A 19672-nucleotide genomic window follows, 5' to 3' on the forward strand; every position below is an offset into this window, starting at 1 on the left:
AACTCACGACGTTCGAATAAGAAACACAAGGGAAACAATGACCACGAGAAAGGTTCTGGATCTAAGAAAGATGGTCATCAATCTGGAGATAAGCCCAAGTGTAAGGTCTGTAAGAAGCACCATTTGGGAAGTGTAGATATGACTCAAAATCCCAGTCTCAGCCAAGGCCATGTGGGATTTGCAAATCTTCTGAGCACAAGACCCTAGACTGTAAGAAGCTGAAGGATGCAACATGCTACAGTTGCAACGAAAAAGGGCACATTAAGACAAATTGCCCAAAAGCTGCGAAGAAAGCTGAAGAAGGGAAGAAGACCAATGCTAGGGTCTTTCAGATGAACGCACAGGAGGCAATCCAAAATGACAATGTCATAACAGGTACCTTTCTTATTAATGATGTCTACACAAGAGTGTTATTTGATTCTGGAGCAGATAAATCTTTTGTAGATAATAAGTTCTGTGAGTTGTTGAAATTTCCTGTTTGAAAGGAGCCAAAACTTAAAAAGACACTAATGAGCTTCATTCGTAAAGGTACCAAACGGGTCAAATAATTCATAAGCAAAAATTCTGCATTTAACCATAGCATGACTAATTAGTAGATGTTAAAATAGCTTACAACCCAACATTTCATAAACAACTAACATTGTCTTCGACTACGAGTTCGACAACTAACAACAACCAAGTTTTTGTTACTTACAAAAGACCCATTTTTACCAAAAAGTACATTTAACAAAAGTTTTGACCCAAGCTAATATCCTTGCGGAAGCGTGCATCATGGGTGTGTTCGATCCAAGTAACGTCATCTAACAAGTCGCTTTACCTACATACAAGCAAACCGTTAGTCATTCTTATTATAAAATTTATACAACATCAATTTCAAATATGGACCTCAAGTCGACCTCTTAAACCTTCTTTCTAAACATAAGCTTCTCTAATTTCGCACATAACCCTTCTAACTCATTCGACCAATATCTTGATTACATAACGGCTTACAATAACTTGTTACATAATACAACTTCGATCATTAAACAATAGTATACTACAACATTCCAATATAGTGATAATATGTAAGCTAGAACTTACCTTTGCCGTCCTTCGCTTGCGATCCGGATTGACTTGAACTTTCTTCTTTTATTCCTACATTCCGAATTCACATACTTTAATCTCGTGTCATATTTGAAATTCGTTCTTAAGATATGCATTATCATTCAAGGTTGTCTAGGTCCTAATCAATGTAATAATGCTCAATATGAGATTTGTCTCTTTCAAGCATTTTAACAAACACTTGGCGTGCGTACTACCTATCAAGCATAGAGTACAAGCATTATGAGCATAACCTAACCATCTCACATCAACTTCATCAAGAACATCAAATTCTAATAATTTCCTATGTAACTTTCATTCGTAAATTGTTTCTAACTAACAACCCATTGATATGAACACTACCATTTTTAGTCATCATACCAATTAACATAGAACTTTCATAATTCTTTCTATCATCACATTTGCAAATGGGTTTCATATAAATCTCTAACTAAACCAGAAATTAAGCATGATTTGGCCCTCTATAAGGTAAATTCAACATACATTCATATTCAATTTCAAAGAAAGCTTCATACTAGATCAAAACCCACTCATGAAAAATTACCAAATCATGAAATTCGACTTACCATTCATTTGTCTAACTTAGATGAACGTTTTTATGTAAACATGCAATGATTTGGGCCAAGGATTCTTCTTCAATTTGCTGAATTTGTAGAATTTGAGGGCTTGGGGTTTGTTTCCCTTGCTCCAGTCGACACACACACACTGAAGTGTGTGTGGTGTGTGTTAGTATTTTCTTTTAAAAGAAATCACTTTCCCCATTCCCTAATTTGGTCCCTCATGTTTCTACAACTTATTTTTAATTAACCTAACTTTCTCTTTTAGGTTATTCTTTCAAATTACATTCTAACTAGGTTTATATTTTTATTTAACTATATAATGTACATGCTTGTAGGTTTTGGGGTGTTACAAGTCCACCCCCCTTAAAAGAGGTTTCGTCCTCGAAACCCGGTTAACGTACCAAATAAAAACGGGTAGAACTTCTTCATCTCATCCTCCGGCTCCCAAGTGAGATCCGATCCCTTTCTGTGTTGCCATTGGACTAAGACTTGCTTGATTTCCTTGTTACGAAGCGTCTTTACCTTGGAATCCTTTATAGCTACCGGTCTTTCTATATAATTCATTTTCTCATCGATCTCAATATCTTCAATTGGTACATGGGCCGTTTCATCCGCTAAGCATTTTCGTAGTTGTGACACGTGAAAGGTATTATGAATGCCTTTCAATGAAGTAGGTAAATTTAACCGATAGGCCACCTTTCCAACTCGAGCTAGAATTTCGAATGGTCCGATATATCGGGGACCCAACTTTCCTCGCTTACGAAATCGAATTATACCTTTCCACGGAGACACCTTCAAGAATACTCGGTCCCTTACTTGGAACTCAATAGGGCGACTTCTTCTATCCGCATAGGACTTTTGTCGGTCTTGCGCCGCTTTCAACCGAGCCCGTACGACGTCGATCTTTTCATTGGTTATCGCCACCACATCATTCGGTGCGAGTTCCCTTTGCCCTACTTCTCCCCAACAAACCGGGGTTCTACACTTTCTTCCATACAACATTTCATACGGTGCCATTTGTATGCTACTTTGGTAGCTATTATTATATGAAAATTCTACTAATGGCAAATGTTCGTCCCAATTTCCCCCAAAATCCATCACGCATGCTCTCAACATGTCCATGAGAGTTTGAATCGTGCGTTCGGATTGGCCATCCGTTTGTGGGTGGTATGCGGTACTTACATGCAATTGGGTACCCATTCCTTCATGAAATTTCCGCCAGTAGCGGGAGGTGAAGCGCGTATCCCGATCTGAAACAATAGAAACCGGTACACCATGGCGGGAGACGATCTCATTCACATAAACTTCCGCTAACCTCTCCGAGGAATAGGTCTCTCGAATGGGTAGAAAGTGGGCGCTTTTGGTAAGGCGGTCAACAATGACCCATATTGCATCATGCCCTCTCTTGGTTTTTGGAAGTTTGGTCACAAGATCCATAGTCACATTCTCCCATTTCCACACCGGAATTTCTAGGGGTTGTAGTTTCCCGTAAGGTTTTTGATGTTCCGCCTTTACTTGGGAACATGTCAAGCATTTAGATACATACTTAACAATATCACGTTTCATTCCCGGCCACCAATAATTTTCCTTCAAATCGCGATACATTTTAGTGGCTCCCAGATGGACCGAGTAACGGGACTTGTGTGCTTCTTTCAATAACAAGGTCTTCGCTTCACAGTGTCGCGGTATCCAAACTCGCCCAAACCTTGTCCTTAACCCGCTCGTGTTTGTTTCAAGTTCACTTTCAAACCCTTTCGTTCTTTCACCTTTCGGATCGCCTTTATTCAAAGATTCGTCTTGTTCCTTTCGTATCGTTTCAAGGAGGGTTGGTGTAACTATCATTCTCCTCGATTTCACTCGAATGGGTGGTGGGTATTCCTTCCGGCTTAGCGCATCCGCCACAACATTAGCTTTTCCCGGGTGGTAAAGAATGTCGCAGTCGTAATCTTTGATCAACTCTAGCCACCTTCGTTGCCTCATATTGAGATCTTTCTGCTCGAAGAAGTATTTAAGGCTTTTGTGGTCCGAATAAATGGTGAATTTCGTTCCATACAAATAATGCCTCCATATTTTTAAGGCAAACACTACCGCCGCCAGTTCGAGATCGTGGGTTGGATAGTTAATTTCATGTTGCTTTAGTTGTCTTGAAGCATAGGCAATGACCTTGCCCCGTTGCATCAAGACACAACCCAACCCTTGATGAGATGCGTCTGCATAAACCACTAAGTCTTCCGTTCCTTCTGGCAGCGTTAGAACGGGGGAACTTGACAATTTCTCCTTTAACATTCGAAAAGCTTTCTGCTGATCATCATTCCATTCGAACCTTTCTTCTTTCTTTGTTAGTTTAGTTAAAGGGAGGGCTATTTTGGAGAAGTCTTGAATAAATCTCCGATAATAGCCGGCTAAACCTAGGAAACTTCTCACTTCACCTACATTCTTCGGGGGTACCCATTTCATCACGGCTTCTACCTTAGAGGGATCCACTAAAATCCCCTTTTCGTTAATTACGTGTCCTAAAAACTGCACTTCCCTAAGCCAAAACGCACACTTAGAAAACTTAGCATATAATCTTTCCTTTCGAAGCGTTTCAAGTACCTGACGTAAATGATTTGCATGTTCAGACTCGCTACGAGAGTATACTAAAATGTCATCAATAAACACTATGACAAACCGGTCTAACATATTTCGGCATACCCTATTCATTAAATCCATAAAAGCGGCCGGAGCGTTAGTTAACCCGAATGACATTACCAGGAATTCGTAATGTCCATAGCGAGTTCTGAACGTAGTCTTAGGTACATCCTCTTCCTTTACTCGTACTTGATGGTAGCCCGATCGCAAGTCGATTTTTGAGAACCAACTTGCCCCTTGTAGTTGATCAAAGAGATCATCTATTCTCGGAAGTGGGTATCGGTTCTTTACCGTGAGTTTGTTAAGTTCACGGTAGTCGATGCACATTCTCATCGACCCATCTTTCTTTTTAACAAACAAAACAGGCGCTCCCCACGGGGATACGCTAGGGCGTATGAAACCCTTGTCAAGAAGTTCTTGTAATTGGACCATTAATTCCCGTACTTCCGCGGGTGCCAACCGGTAAGGGGCTTTGGCTACCGGTTTGGCATTTGGTTCTAATTCGATACGAAACTCGACTTCCCGCTCGGGTGGAAGTCCCGGCAATTCGTCCGGAAATACATCCGGGTATTCATTCACTACCTTAGTATCTTCAATTTTTAAAGCTCCTAATTTGGTATCGACAACATAGGCTAAAAATGCTTTACTTCCATTCCTCGCGTGCTTAATTGCTTCTAAAATGGTACAAAATTTTGCCCCTACTTCCCTCTCCCCATGAATGGTTACCCGTTTCCCTTTAGGGGATGTCACATGAATAATTTTGTTTTCGCATAAAATTTCCGCGTGATAACGGGATAACCAGTCCATTCCTACCACTACTTTAAATTCTCCCAAAACCATAGGAATCAAATCAATAATAAAATCTTCATCATCTATAGTGATTCTACACCCTTTACATTTTACGCCCAAATTACACATTCCAAAATGTAATATTATCATACTATTATTTAACAAAATTCGGGCATGACTCGTTCGTAATAAGAACAATTCCCTGTAAAGCTAACGTGTAATAACTTAAAATACGACGCAGCGGAAAACAAGAGCCCAAAAATTTCGTTCTTTAATAGACATATCAAACACATGAAGGTTCAAATGCGAAATGCCATATATTCATTAAAACGGATTTATAACGTTTTATAACATTAATACTTCAAAACCTATATGAGTTACACTATGTGACCATTCTCCCCGTACAATCCTTGCTCTAAACTCGAACTAAGTCCGCATTCACTTCAATAAATGTAGAGAAAACCCAAGCGATACCTGTGGACACCACGTACAACCAAACCATTAGTCATTAACATACCATACAACATTAAACTATATAATAGAATTTCGTAGAGCATTCTATAAAGTAGTCGTGGAATTGTCCAGGCGCTTTCTTAAATACTCTTATCCAAATCCAGCTCCATTTCTTCATGAAGCCAACGATCCCATACCTACATTACATTCCAACTCAACGCACATCATTAGTAACCATAAATACTCGAACACTTTGATAACGTTCATGCATATGTCTTAAGCATTGAACATTCATTCATACATACATTCACACCTACATACTTATTATCATACATACATACATATATATATATACACTTATATATATACACGCGTACCTTCATACATGCCAATGTTCCTTCCTACGCACAATCAGTTAATCACGAATATATACACAAGCTTCGTTTACATGTAGGTTTATGCCGGAATGACACGTTCACAACCTTACATAGTATAGACAATCTATGATTCAACCCACGTGCCTTTTTGGATTCCCATACACATATACTTATAAAATTTCCTACACTAACACGAAACAATCCGTTCATTCACCAACCGACAACCGAATCGTATAAAACTTGTTCCTAAAGGTCCGGGAAATGTTCCCCTTACATAAATGACTAAAAATTCTTACCCAAGGTCATAACCATAACGAATTTCATTACATTACGCAACATATGCACATAAAATTCGACCCGTTTAAACCCACCAATTTACTTTCGGCTTAAATACAACCTTCTTCAATAATGAGGCATTATTGGCTTTGTACTTCTGATTATTACATGTTCTTTCATGATGTTTCGTAAACATAAGTATTAAAATCTATTAAACTTACTAAAAAGTGAATCGAAATTCACTTACCTCGAGTACTCCAATATACATTTTCAAGATGGGGGAATAGTGCCAGGCAGCTGCCTGGCACTCCCCCATTGGACCAACGCGTTTTTTTGTTTTATATTTATTTTAAAATTACGTTTTTGCCCCCAGCTCAAAATAAAAGTGTATTTGTCACCTTGCCTTATCTTGACCCGTTATCCTCCTATGCTTGACCTCTCCTTGACACGTTCCTATTATCTCATTCCATTACATCCATTCAATAGTTAGTATACATAATCATACGCATCACTAATCACACTTCTATTCACGTGTCAATCGCTTAACGAGTTCAACATGTATCATAATACTACAATGCTAATCAATCTAACAATTTATCATTCCATCATCACAACAGTCATACACGAGCTTCTAGCATGCATAATTATGTATTTACATCATGTTCGTTATCCTTTCAAAATTCCATACTTAGAATGATAACATTTTCTAAGTTAGGCAACTTGCTTCATATGTTAAACATTTCATACCATTTCTTAACACCTTGGTTTTTTACACATCCATTCTACTATTTTCTATCAACAACCCGTTTCGACCCGTTGGTGCAATTATATGCATAAACTAGTTGGTAAGTGTTTTAGACACTTAAAACAATCAAATAACTTACTAATAATTTATTAAAATCAGTAGTTCATGATTCATACAAGTGTGCATAACAATACAACTATTTTTACTGAATATTTATACTAAAATTTGTGCAGCAACTTTCTGCGCAGCAGCTGTTCACGACACATTTTAACCCATTTATCTTCTGATTCAGTTCTTTATGTTCAAATATGAAATGATCTACACTCAGAGGTCTTTCTAAGCATATAAAGATCGTAACAATCGGACATTCCTATGATTTTATATGATTTTTACAAAATCAGCACAGAAGCTGAAATGCTTCCAAACAGCTTGCTGTCAAAACGAATTTACTAACTTTTCATACTGTTTTGACCCACTAAATCTCATAACCAGCCTCTTATGACCAAATATGAAATGTAATATGCGAAACAACCTTTTCAACGATATAAGGCTCGTTGTCTAACTCCTAATAACGAATGAGATACGGCCTTTACAAGATGACTATCTAAGGCTGTCAAAAGTGACGAATTTACTAACTATTTTACACAAACTTTGTAGGCATTTTATCAAACACTTGGCGGGTTTCGCATTTAAAGCATAATGTACAAATATTCTCATGTTCATCTTCCTAATTCACCCATTGATTCACATAAGCAATCCCAACTCCACAATTTGCCACCCTAGCCATATGCATATTGTTCTAAATCACCTATTAATCATAATATCATCAACATTTATCTAAATTGCAAGTAGAACTTCACAACTTTTTAACCATCTTTTAACATACAAGTGGGTTTTGCCTAATCCATGCTCATATTCAAAATTTAACATCTCTTGATGTTTTAGCAACCATAGCAACCATTATTCATACCAATTTTTGCATTACATACCCGAATTATACTAGACCCACAAAATCAAACATCACAAAATTGCAAATTTCGACTTACTTGATGTTGGGTATGCTTAGAGGATCATCATTCTTAGTTCATGCATTCAACTAGGCTTCAATTCCCCTTTCAATTTGAAGGTCTGCTCATGAATTAGGGTTTCACCCCTTTCTTTCTCCTCTCTGTTCGATCGTTCCACGCCCAGATATGGGTAGTTGGGTTTTTTTTTTTTTATATATAATCTTTCTATTTATTCAAAAACCACCCCTCATGTTTGTAACCTATTCATTATATAACTAGATTTCTTATCCTTATTTATTTTAACCAAACTTTTAACTAGGTTTAATAACCTAGTTATTCTGTTTCTTTTTTTCTTTTTTTTTTTTAAACGTGCTAACATATTAACAACTAGATAATTTGAATTTTGGGGCGTTACAATTCTACCCCCCTTAAAGAAGGTTTCGTCCCGAAACCTCTTTCTTTTCTTCTACAACCCGTCTAATCTTATTCTTCGTTCGTCCACTCATTCAAGTTACATTGGACGACTTACGTAAATATGTTATGAGGAATTGGCTAATCACACATCCCATAGTCCATAATTTAAAACTAGCATCTTGACATATTATTTATACTTATCAAGATTTTAAATTTCTTTGCGAAAGCCAATCCCTAATCATCATTAATTTATTCATTTCCGCATACAATCTCGTTCATTCGTACACATTAAACATACCATACCTATTCATATGGAGGTACTTTTTCAATGATAGTGTAAAATTTTTATAAACTTACCCGATCTTTCTTTATAAACATTCTAGATGTATTACTTATTTCATTCGTTCGCATACATAACTTCCCACACATTCATCATTAAAACACGATAGTTGTCTTGAATTTCCTAGATTCGTAATCAATCTGGGGTGTTCTTAGTGTTTAATGAATGCTAGAACTGAATTAAGGACCTTAGCCTAATAAACAAACAATTTCAGCATAAGCAGATAAGGGCCGTCGCCGACGGGCTCGGGAAGGTCCCGTCGCTGAACATTGCCCGTAGACAGACAGTTAGCGCGTCGGGTGGATGGGTGCCGTCGCCGACGGCATAAAGGCCGTCGCCGACGGGCTCTCTGGTGTGCAGACGCTGTTTGACCAAAATTTTTTGTTCCCGGGTCCTTTTTCCAACCTGAAATGGTCTCGGGCAGTCCCGAAACCTTCCATAACATCCCATAACGTCCCAACCCAGGTTATAATAGTAATTTATCCATAACCCATTTCCGTTTTCATCTAAAAGCATAGCTCGAAATCCTTAAATCACTTACTTGCGTGGCGCTTAGAACACACTTTCACGAGAGCGTAGGTTTGAGGGATTCGAGCATCGTACATTCATATATTAAATAATTTGCTAACCTTACTACCTTGGTGCGGTACTTGAACATGCAGCAACGAGTCGGTCCTCTTCGTCACCATCCATACCATGTTTCGTATTGACCTCATTCATCCGTGTGACGAGCTTTCGCTTATGAACATTCTTCCACTGACCTTGATAGGTTTATCACACTATGATATCTGCCATACTCATTATAAGATTGGGGATTATCACATTTCATTCAAGTTCATTTAAACATGATGTTTATTACTTCTCCTTGTTTACATATTACTACTTCCAAGATTCTTTTTAAAGCACTAGTGTGTTAAACCTATTCATAACGGGTCAATACATGACCATTTCTTAATATATATATATATATCATTCTTATTGTTTGACCCATTCTTGACGGGTAAACACATAATCATTATTTCGTAATTCTTTAACTCATTTGGTGTACTACCCTACACATTTCCTTTCTTCTCTAGCACTCCCTTGGTTTGAAACCAAATTATTTCTCAGCTTCTGCAGTTTGACTTTTCAAGGTCAACTGCCACTTATTTCTTATTATATACATGCGTATCGAAGTACACGTTTGTACTCTTTTTCAATTCAAACATGCTTATGGCCTCATAGCTTCACTGTTCCAGTGTTTTCTTGCAAATACTTACCCTTCCCGTTTTAAAGGTTAGTCATAATACTTATTTCGCTTACAATACCAACATTTTAGTTCCATTCGCTTATATACTTTCATTTCTTTTACGCACTCGAGTATCTAATTAAATGGGTAATGGCATATATTCTCATAATGAGATTCAAGCATACCACTTACGCCTCGGTAAAATCGAGTTAATTGTGTTCAACATAAATATTTCGTTCTATCCGTATAACGGGTTGAGCTTCATACATTTATTATTGCATTCACGACCAACCGTTCTAAACGGATGGTACCCTATCCTTACTCGACTTGTTCAACTTGAACCGGTCGATTTGCATAGATTATCATAACCTTCTTTAGCATAACCAAATCCGCAAGGGATTTGCATCATTCGTATCTTTCATTCTTTGAATCCGTTTCGCGGATTCAAGCATTGCATTCACATCTTTCATCCTTGAATCCGTCTTGCGGACTCAAGCATTGCATTCATATCTTTCATCCTTGAATCCGTCTTGCGGACTCAAGCATTGCATTCATATCTTTCATCCTTGAATCCGTCTGGCGGACTCAAGCATTGCATTCATATCTTTCATCCTTGAATCCGTCTTGCGGACTCAGGCATTGCATTCATATCTTTCATCCTTGAATCCGCCTCACGGATTCAAACATTGCATTCATACATTGTTAATCCATACTTTCTTATGGACTCAATATTTCATTCTTATCACTTATACCTTTCACCCTTACATAGTACTCTCAACCTCCCGAGAGTCTTACTACCCATTTCACCCACACACCCAACCGCTACCAAATCCTATCGGACATACCTGTAACAATCATTACGGTCTCACGAACGTCTTATGTTTCTTGTGTACTGGCCAGGTACACAATCCACATACTAGTTTCGTGTCTTCGTGTAATCGTCACCTTATGTCCGAAGAATTAGGTTTCGGCACGTGTAACATTTTCATAACTTCGTTTCCATTATATTATTATATTTCATTAAAATTTTCCTTCACTCGATAACTTTTAGCATTACATGCACCCTTATGCAAAATTTACGTACCTGGGCAATGGTCTTATTACATGCCTTGGTGTCGGTCCGAGACCACAGTCGTGGATCATCCTCATCCAAACAACTATGCTTATCTTACACACAACATAATGTTAGTTTCTTCATAAACATACTTAAATTCATAGTTACATTTGCTTCTACCTTTAGATCTTGATCGAGTCTTGGATTGTACGGGTTCCTCGTCACAAGAGCACACAGGTTTGAGTTCAAGTATTTGCCTCCTCATACTTGATTTCCCTCAAACCAGGGCTCTGATACCAACTTTTTACGCCCAAATTACACATTCCAAAATGTAATATTATCATACTATTATTTAACAAAATTCGGGCATGACTCGTTCGTAATAAGAACAATTCCCTGTAAAGCTAACGTGTAATAACTTAAAATACGACGCAGCGGAAAACAAGAGCCCAAAAATTTCGTTCTTTAATAGACATATCAAACACATGAAGGTTCAAATGCGAAATGCCATATATTTATTAAAACGGATTTATAACGTTTTATAACATTAATACTTCAAAACCTATATGAGTTACACTATGTGACCATTCTCCCCGTACAATCCTTGCTCTAAACTCGAACTAAGTCCGCATTCACTTCAATAAATGTAGAGAAAACCCAAGCGATACCTGTGGACACCACGTACAACCAAACCATTAGTCATTAACATACCATACAACATTAAAATATATAATAGAATTTCGTAGAGCATTCTATAAAGTAGTCGTGGAATTGTCCAAGCGCTTTCTTAAATACTCTTATCCAAATCCAGCTCCATTTCTTCATGAAGCCAACGATCCCATACCTACATTACATTCCAACTCAACGCACATCATTAGTAACCATAAATACTCGAACACTTTGATAACGTTCATGCATATGTCTTAAGCATTGAACATTCATTCATACATACATTCACACCTACATACTTATTATCATACATACATACATACATACATACATACATACATATATATATATACACTTATATATATACACGCGTACCTTCATACATGCCAATGTTCCTTCCTACGCACAATCAATTAATCACGAATATATACACAAGCTTCGTTTACATGTAGGTTTATGCCGGAATGACACGTTCACAACCTTACATAGTATAGACAATCTATGATTCAACCCACGTGCCTTTTTGGATTCCCATACACATATACTTATAAAATTTCCTACACTAACACGAAACAATCCGTTCATTCACCAACCGACAACCGAATCGTATAAAACTTGTTCCTAAAGGTCCGGGAAATGTTTCCCTTACATAAATGACTAAAAATTCTTACCCAAGGTCATAACCATAACGAATTTCATTACATTACGCAACATATGCACATAAAATTCGACCCGTTTAAACCCACCAATTTACTTTCGGCTTAAATACAACCTTCTTCAATAATGAGGCATTATTGGCTTTGTACTTCTGATTATTACATGTTCTTTCATGATGTTTCGTAAACATAAGTATTAAAATCTATTAAACTTACTAAAAAGTGAATCGAAATTCACTTACCTCGAGTACTCCAATAAGTGTATTTGTCACCTTGCCTTATCTTGACCCGTTATCCTCCTATGCTTGACCTCTCCTTGACACGTTCCTATTATCTCATTCCATTACATCCATTCAATAGTTAGTACACATAATCATACGCATCACTAATCACACTTCTATTCACGTGTCAATCGCTTAACGAGTTCAACATGTATCATAATACTACAATGCTAATCAATCTAACAATTTATCATTCCATCATCACAACAGTCATACACGAGCTTCTAGCATGCATAATTATGTATTTACATCATGTTCGTTATCCTTTCAAAATTCCATACTTAGAATGATAACATTTTCTAAGTTAGGCGACTTGCTTCATATGTTAAACATTTCATACCATTTCTTAACACCTTGGTTTTTTACACATCCATTCTACTATTTTCTATCAACAACCCGTTTCGACCCGTTGGTGCAATTATATGCATAAACTAGTTGGTAAGTGTTTTAGACACTTAAAACAATCAAATAACTTACTAATAATTTATTAAAATCAGTTGTTCATGATTCATACAAGTGTGCATAACAATACAACTATTTTTACTGAATATTTATACTAAAATTTGTGCAGCAACTTTCTGCGCAGCAGCTGTTCACGACACATTTTAACCCATTTATCTTCTGATTCAGTTCTTTATGTTCAAATATGAAATGATCTACACTCAGAGATCTTTCTAAGCATATAAAGATCGTAACAATCGGACATTCCTATGATTTTATATGATTTTTACAAAATCAGCACAGAAGCTGAAATGCTTCCAAACAGCTTGCTGTCAAAACGAATTTACTAACTTTTCATGCTGTTTTGACCCATTAAATCTCATAACCAGCCTCTTATGACCAAATATGAAATGTAATATGCGAAACAACCTTTTCAACGATATAAGGCTCGTTGTCTAACTCCTAATAACGAATGAGATACGGCCTTTACAAGATGACTATCTAAGGCTGTCAAAAGTGACGAATTTACTAACTATTTTACACAAACTTTGTAGGCATTTTATCAAACACTTGGCGGGTTTCGCATTTAAAGCATAATGTACAAATATTCTCATGTTCATCTTCCTAATTCACCCATTGATTCACATAAGCAATCCCAACTCCACAATTTGCCACCCTAGCCATATGCATATTGTTCTAAATCACCTATTAATCATAATATCATCAACATTTATCTAAATTGCAAGTAGAACTTCACAACTTTTTAACCATCTTTTAACATACAAGTGGGTTTTGCCTAATCCATGCTCATATTCAAAATTTAACATCTCTTGATGTTTTAGCAACCATAGCAACCATTATTCATACCAATTTTTGCATTACATACCCGAATTATACTAGACCCACAAAATCAAACATCACAAAATTGCAAATTTCGACTTACTTGATGTTGGGTATGCTTAGAGGATCATCATTCTTAGTTCATGCATTCAACTAGGCTTCAATTCCCCTTTCAATTTGAAGGTCTGCTCATGAATTAGGGTTTCACCCCTTTCTTTCTCCTCTCTGTTCGATCGTTCCACGCCCAGATATGGGTAGTTGGGTTTTTTTTTTTTTTTATATAATCTTTCTATTTATTCAAAAACCACCCCTCATGTTTGTAACCTATTCATTATATAACTATATTTCTTATCCTTATTTATTTTAACCAAACTTTTAACTAGGTTTAATAACCTAGTTATTCTGTTTCTTTTTTTCTTTTTTTTTTAAACGTGCTAACATATTAACAACTAGATAATTTGAATTTTGGGGCGTTACATTACATATTTCATGCAGTAGGTAACTCTTACAATCGGCAATTTCTACCTCGAGTGGTGTACACATTCTTTCTATCGTGAATAAAGGGGAACGTACAAGCTCACTAGAAATGAATGACCTACTAGCTCCGGTATCAAATAATATATAAGTGGGTATAGAGTTTATCATGTAGATACCTGAGACCACATTCGGGTGAGCTCTTGCTTCTTCCGCGGAGATTTGAAACATTCTTCCTTTCGCTTTCGCGGTTTCTTCTTTCTTTCCTTCTTTCTTCGGCCCTTGTTTGAGCTTTGGGCAATCGGCTTTCACATGGCCCGATTCATTACAATTGTAGCACACCCTTTTGGGATTCGGACAGTTATAGTACGGATGCCCTTCTTGCCCGCAATTGTAACACCCCTTCCTTCCCAATAAGCACTCACCGGAATGGGGTTTTCCACATGTTTTGCATCGTGGGAACCCGCCTTTGGAAGCTTCCTTCTTTCCTTGATCATGCGTTTTGGGTTTCTTAGATGAGCCTTGAGTTGACCCCTTCTCGGCTTGCCTTTTCTCCCCACGTTCATCTTGCCTCTTTATCTCGATTTCTCTATCCCTTGCTAAATCAATGATCTCGTCCAAAGTTTCACATTTTGAAGGAGTTATGAACTCCCGAATTTCAGCTTTGAGCATGCCATGATAACGAATAATCTTCTTCCTTTCTGTTCCAACTATTTCTTCACAAAACTTCAGTTGGTCGAGGAAAGTGTTCGTGATTTCGTTAACTGATTCATCCCTTTGTCGCAACCGGAGAAAATCTTCTTGAATTCGATCCACAGCTGATTGTGGACAATGGTACTTGATAAAAGGCTGTTTGAATTCTTGCCAAGTCAAGGTTTGAACTCGATTTTCTCCAATCTCCTTACTATACGAGTCCCACCAATCTTTAGCCCTTCGCATGAGTTGCCCCGTGGCAAACATGACTTGGTCTTCCTTGTCACAATGACTCCGAATGAACACCCCTTCCATGTTAGCTATCCATCTTTGGCATTCTATGGGGTCAATTTCCCCGTTAAAGGTCGTAGGCTTACATGCCATAAAATCCTTGTAGGTGCACCGTCTTGCCTCTTTCTTGCCTTGAATTCCGGCTATCATTTCCTTCAATTCATCCACCTTGCCCGTGATCATATTTTCTACCGTACTTAGTACTTGGCCCTCCACCTCTTGTGCTAGCTTGGAAACGTTTGCATCAATTACCCTCGTTACTTCATCCGAGATCATCTTGTTTAACTCGTTCCGAGTTATACGTTCTGTGTTATCCGTGTTTCCTCCACTTGCCATCTACAATTTAAACATTCATGTTAATCATTGTCACTTTCATCCTCCTCATTCTTCTATATATACATCATTTTGTTTTCAATAGTTCGTTTTCACAAATCGTGAACCATCCAATCCTTCTTTACAAACATTCTTAATGTGTCACTTACTTTATCCATTCGCATGTCAGAACTCCTCATTCTTTTGCACGTTCATTATTAAAGCATACTAGCTATCATGAATTTCTTAGTTTCATAGTTGATTCGGGGTATTCTTTATGTTAAACGAATGCCATAATCGAATTAAGGCCTTAACAAGAATAACAACAAATTCAGCAAAATCAATCAGGGGGGGACCCGTCGCCGACGGCATTGTGGGCGTCGCCGACGGGCTCGGAAAAACCCCGTCGCCACCCTTTGCCCGTAGGCAGGTGGTTAAGCCGTCGGGTGGGAGGGTGCCGTCGCCGACGGGCTTCCTAATGTGCAAACGCTGATTAGCCAAAATTTCATTTCCAGCCCCTTTCTTCCAACTCGAAACGGTCCTGGGTAGCCCCGAAGCCTTCCATAGCACCCATTATCATCTAAACCCATGCCATACTAGTAACTAAACCATAACCCATTCCCATTCCTAACTAAAAAAAAATGAAATTCTTAAAGTACTTACTCGCGTGGCGCTTTGGAACGAACACACTTTCACAAGAGCTTTCGGTTTGAGTTCGAGCACCATTACTTACTCGAATCTCTCAAACCTTGGCTCTGATACCAACTTGAAAGGAGCCAAAACTTAAAAAGACACTAATGAGCTTCATTCGTAAAGGTACCAAATGGGTCAAATAATTCATAAGCAAAAATTCTGCATTTAACCATAGCATGACTAATTAGTAGATGTTAAAATAGCTTACAACCCAACATTTCATAAACAACTAACATTGTCTTCGACTACGAGTTCGACAACTAACAACAACCAAGTTTTTGTTACTTACAAAAGACCCATTTTTACCAAAAAGTACATTTAACAAAAGTTTTGACCCAAGCTAATATCCTTGCGGAAGCGTGCATCATGGGTGTGTTCGATCCAAGTAACGTCATCTAACAAGTCGCTTTACCTACATACAAGCAAACCGTTAGTCATTCTTATTATAAAATTTATACAACATCAATTTCAAATATGGACCTCAAGTCGACCTCTTAAACCTTCTTTCTAAACATAAGCTTCTCTAATTTCGCACATAACCCTTCTAACTCATTCGACCAATATCTTGATTACATAACGGCTTACAATAACTTGTTACATAATACAACTTCGATCATTAAACAATAGTATACTACAACATTCCAACATAGTGATAATATGTAAGCTAGAACTTACCTTTGCCGTCCTTCGCTTGCGATCCGGATTGACTTGAACTTTCTTCTTTTATTCCTACATTCCGAATTCACATACTTTAATCTCGTGTCATATTTGAAATTCGTTCTTAAGATATGCATTATCATTCAAGGTTGTCTAGGTCCTAATCAATGTAATAATGCTCAATATGAGATTTATCTCTTTCAAGCATTTTAACAAACACTTGGTGTGCGTACTACCTATCAAGCATAGAGTACAAGCATTATGAGCATAACCTAACCATCTCACATCAACTTCATCAAGAACATCAAATTCTAATAATTTCCTATGTAACTTTCATTCGTAAATTGTTTCTAACTAACAACCCATTGATATGAACACTACCATTTTTAGTCATCATACCAATTAACATAGAACTTTCATAATTCTTTCTATCATCACATTTGCAAATGGGTTTCATATAAATCTCTAACTAAACCAGAAATTAAGCATGATTTGGCCCTCTATAAGGTAAATTCAACATACATTCATATTCAATTTCAAAGAAAGCTTCATACTAGATCAAAACCCACTCATGAAAAATTACCAAATCATGAAATTCGACTTACCATTTGTTTGTCTAACTTAGATGAACGTTTTTATGTAAACATGCAATGATTTGGGCCAAGGATTCTTCTTCAATTTGCTGAATTTGTAGAATTTGAGGGCTTGGGGTTTGTTTCCCTTGCTCCAGTCGACACACACACACACTGAAGTGTGTGTGGTGTGTGTTAGTATTTTCTTTTAAAAGAAATCACTTTCCCCATTCCCTAATTTGGTCCCTCATGTTTCTACAACTTATTTTTAATTAACCTAACTTTCTCTTTTAGGTTATTCTTTCAAATTACATTCTAACTAGGTTTATATTTTTATTTAACTATATAATGTACATGCTTGTAGGTTTTGGGGTGTTACACTGTTAAAGCCCTAAGTGTGAAGTATGAGGTTGAATTAGCTGATGGCACCTTAGAGACAGCCTCAACCGTGTTAGATGGGTGTTTCATATCCATTAGGAACCACTCTTTTCCTTTGTCCCTACTTCCCTTTAAGCTAGCCGGTTTTGATATAGTGATAGGCATGGATTGGTTATCGCATAACCAAGCCCAGATTGTGTGCAACAAGAAGCAAGTAGTAGTCAAGACCCCGTCTGGTGAGCCACTTACCATTCAGGGAGATACCCAGTATGGACTGCCTGAGCAAGTGTCTATGCTCAAGGCATCTAGATGCTTGAAGAAGGGTTGTGTCATTTATATGGCACAAGTGACCATTGATGAGCAGAAGCCCAAGATTGAAGATATCCCAGTCATTTCTGAATACCTTGAAGTTTTCCCTGAAGAACTACCTGGTTTACCACCAGATAGGCAAGTAGAATTTAGAATTGACATCATCCCTGGAGCAGCACCTGTTGCGAGAGCGCCTTATAGGTTGGCACCAACAGAGATGAAGGAATTAAGGACGCAGTTAGATGATTTGTTAGCTAAAGGTTTCATTAGGCCTAGTTCGTCTCCTTGGGGAGCGCCAATCTTGTTTGTCAAGAAAAAGGATGGATCAATGCATCTTTGCATTGATTACTGTGAGCTTAACAAGGTTACTATCAAGAATAGGTATCCTTTGCCCAGGATCGACGATCTGTTCGATCGGTTACAAGGGGCAAGCTACTTCTCTAAGATCTATTTGAGGTCAGGCTACCATCAATTGAAGGTCAAAGATGAAGATGTACACAAGACTGCATTTAGGACTCGTTATGGCCATTACGAGTTCCTAGTGATGCCTTTTGGGCTCACTAATGCACCTACCGCATTCATGGATCTCATGAATCGCGTCTGCAAGCCTTATCTGGATAAATTTGTCATCGTCTTCATTGATGACATTCTCATTTACTTGAAGAATCAAGCTGACCACGAGAAGCATCTTCGTTGCATTCTGAAACTGCTTCATCAAGAAAAGCTCTATGCCAAATTTTCAAAGTGTGAATTTTGGCTTCGTGAAGTCCAATTCCTTGGACATGTTGTTAGTGAGCGTGGTATCCAAGTAGATCCCGCTAAGATTGAAGCCATTATGAACTGGCAAGAGCCAAAGACGCCTACAGAGATTCACAGTTTTCTAGGACTGGAAGGATACTACAGGCGATTTATTGAAAACTTCTCAAGAATTGCAGCACCTCTGACCTTACTCACTCGCAAGAATAGCAAGTTTGATTGGGGGCCTAAGCAGAAAGAATCCTTCAATATTTTGAAGCAGAAGTTGAGCAATGCTCCTGTACTGACGTTACCTGAAGGAGTTGATGAGTTTGTAGTGTATTGTGATGCATCACACACCGGGATGGGATGTGTGCTTATGCAAAAAGGCAAGGTCATTGCCTATGCTTCACGACAGTTAAAGGTGCATGAGAAGAACTACACCACCCATGACTTGGAGCTGGGTATCGTTGTATTTGCACTAAAACTATGGAGGCATTACTTGTATGGAACCAAGTGTGTGATCTACTCCGATCATAAAAGCCTTCAACACTTGTTCAATCAGAAGGACTTGAACATGAGGCAGCGACGCTGGATGGAAACTTTGAATGATTATGATTGTGAAATAAGATACCATCCAGGCAAGGAAAATGTGGTTGCTGAAGCCTTAAGTAGAAAGGAAAGAGTAAAGCCGAT

The 19672-nt window shown here is 37.8% G+C and overlaps 1 protein-coding gene and 3 long non-coding RNA genes across 6 annotated transcripts; all 4 read right to left on the reverse strand.

The window, feature by feature from the left end:
- Positions 1–575: 575 nt before the first annotated feature.
- Positions 576–1791, reverse strand: LOC110896367. The gene is made up of 3 exons (XR_002567862.1): positions 1668–1791; positions 1081–1134; positions 576–817 (listed from the first exon to the last, which is right to left on the reverse strand). It is a non-coding gene; the product is annotated as an uncharacterized LOC110896367 (long non-coding RNA).
- A 4780-nt stretch (positions 1792–6571) lies between these two features.
- LOC110894024 lies at positions 6572–14126 on the reverse strand. 3 transcript variants are annotated; one of them, XR_002566073.2, is made up of 4 exons: positions 13966–14126; positions 12543–12627; positions 7979–11819; positions 6572–6640 (listed from the first exon to the last, which is right to left on the reverse strand). It is a non-coding gene; the product is annotated as an uncharacterized LOC110894024 (long non-coding RNA). The 3 variants fall into 3 exon arrangements; XR_004874429.1 differs by having other exon boundaries at positions 7979–12627; XR_004874430.1 differs by having other exon boundaries at positions 6588–6647; positions 7979–12627.
- A 25-nt stretch (positions 14127–14151) lies between these two features.
- LOC110892401 lies at positions 14152–15832 on the reverse strand. The gene is made up of 3 exons (XM_022139567.1): positions 15803–15832; positions 14516–15656; positions 14152–14186 (listed from the first exon to the last, which is right to left on the reverse strand). The coding sequence occupies exons 1-3, from the start codon at positions 15830–15832 to the stop codon at positions 14152–14154; spliced, it is 1206 nt and encodes a 401-aa protein (XP_021995259.1).
- A 663-nt stretch (positions 15833–16495) lies between these two features.
- On the reverse strand, positions 16496–17711 carry LOC110896368. Its single transcript, XR_002567863.1, has 3 exons — positions 17588–17711; positions 17001–17054; positions 16496–16737 (listed from the first exon to the last, which is right to left on the reverse strand). It is a non-coding gene; the product is annotated as an uncharacterized LOC110896368 (long non-coding RNA).
- Positions 17712–19672: the final 1961 nt, after the last annotated feature.

The sequence above is a fragment of the Helianthus annuus genome, chromosome 12, assembly GCF_002127325.2.
Source record: "Helianthus annuus cultivar XRQ/B chromosome 12, HanXRQr2.0-SUNRISE, whole genome shotgun sequence".
NCBI classification, from domain to species: domain Eukaryota; kingdom Viridiplantae; phylum Streptophyta; class Magnoliopsida; order Asterales; family Asteraceae; genus Helianthus; species Helianthus annuus.

Bases quoted from the DNA above. Each gene is read 5' to 3' on its own strand.
- LOC110892401 (XM_022139567.1), bottom strand. From the start codon at position 15,832: ATGAGGAGTTCTGACATGCGAATGGATAAA. The intron at 15,657-15,802 runs GTAAGTGACACA...TTTAAATTGTAG, and splicing joins CTGACATGCGAATGGATAAA to ATGGCAAGTGGAGGAAACAC. The intron at 14,187-14,515 runs GTATCTACATGA...TATAATGAATAG, and splicing joins TCACCCGAATGTGGTCTCAG to GTTACAAACATGAGGGGTGG.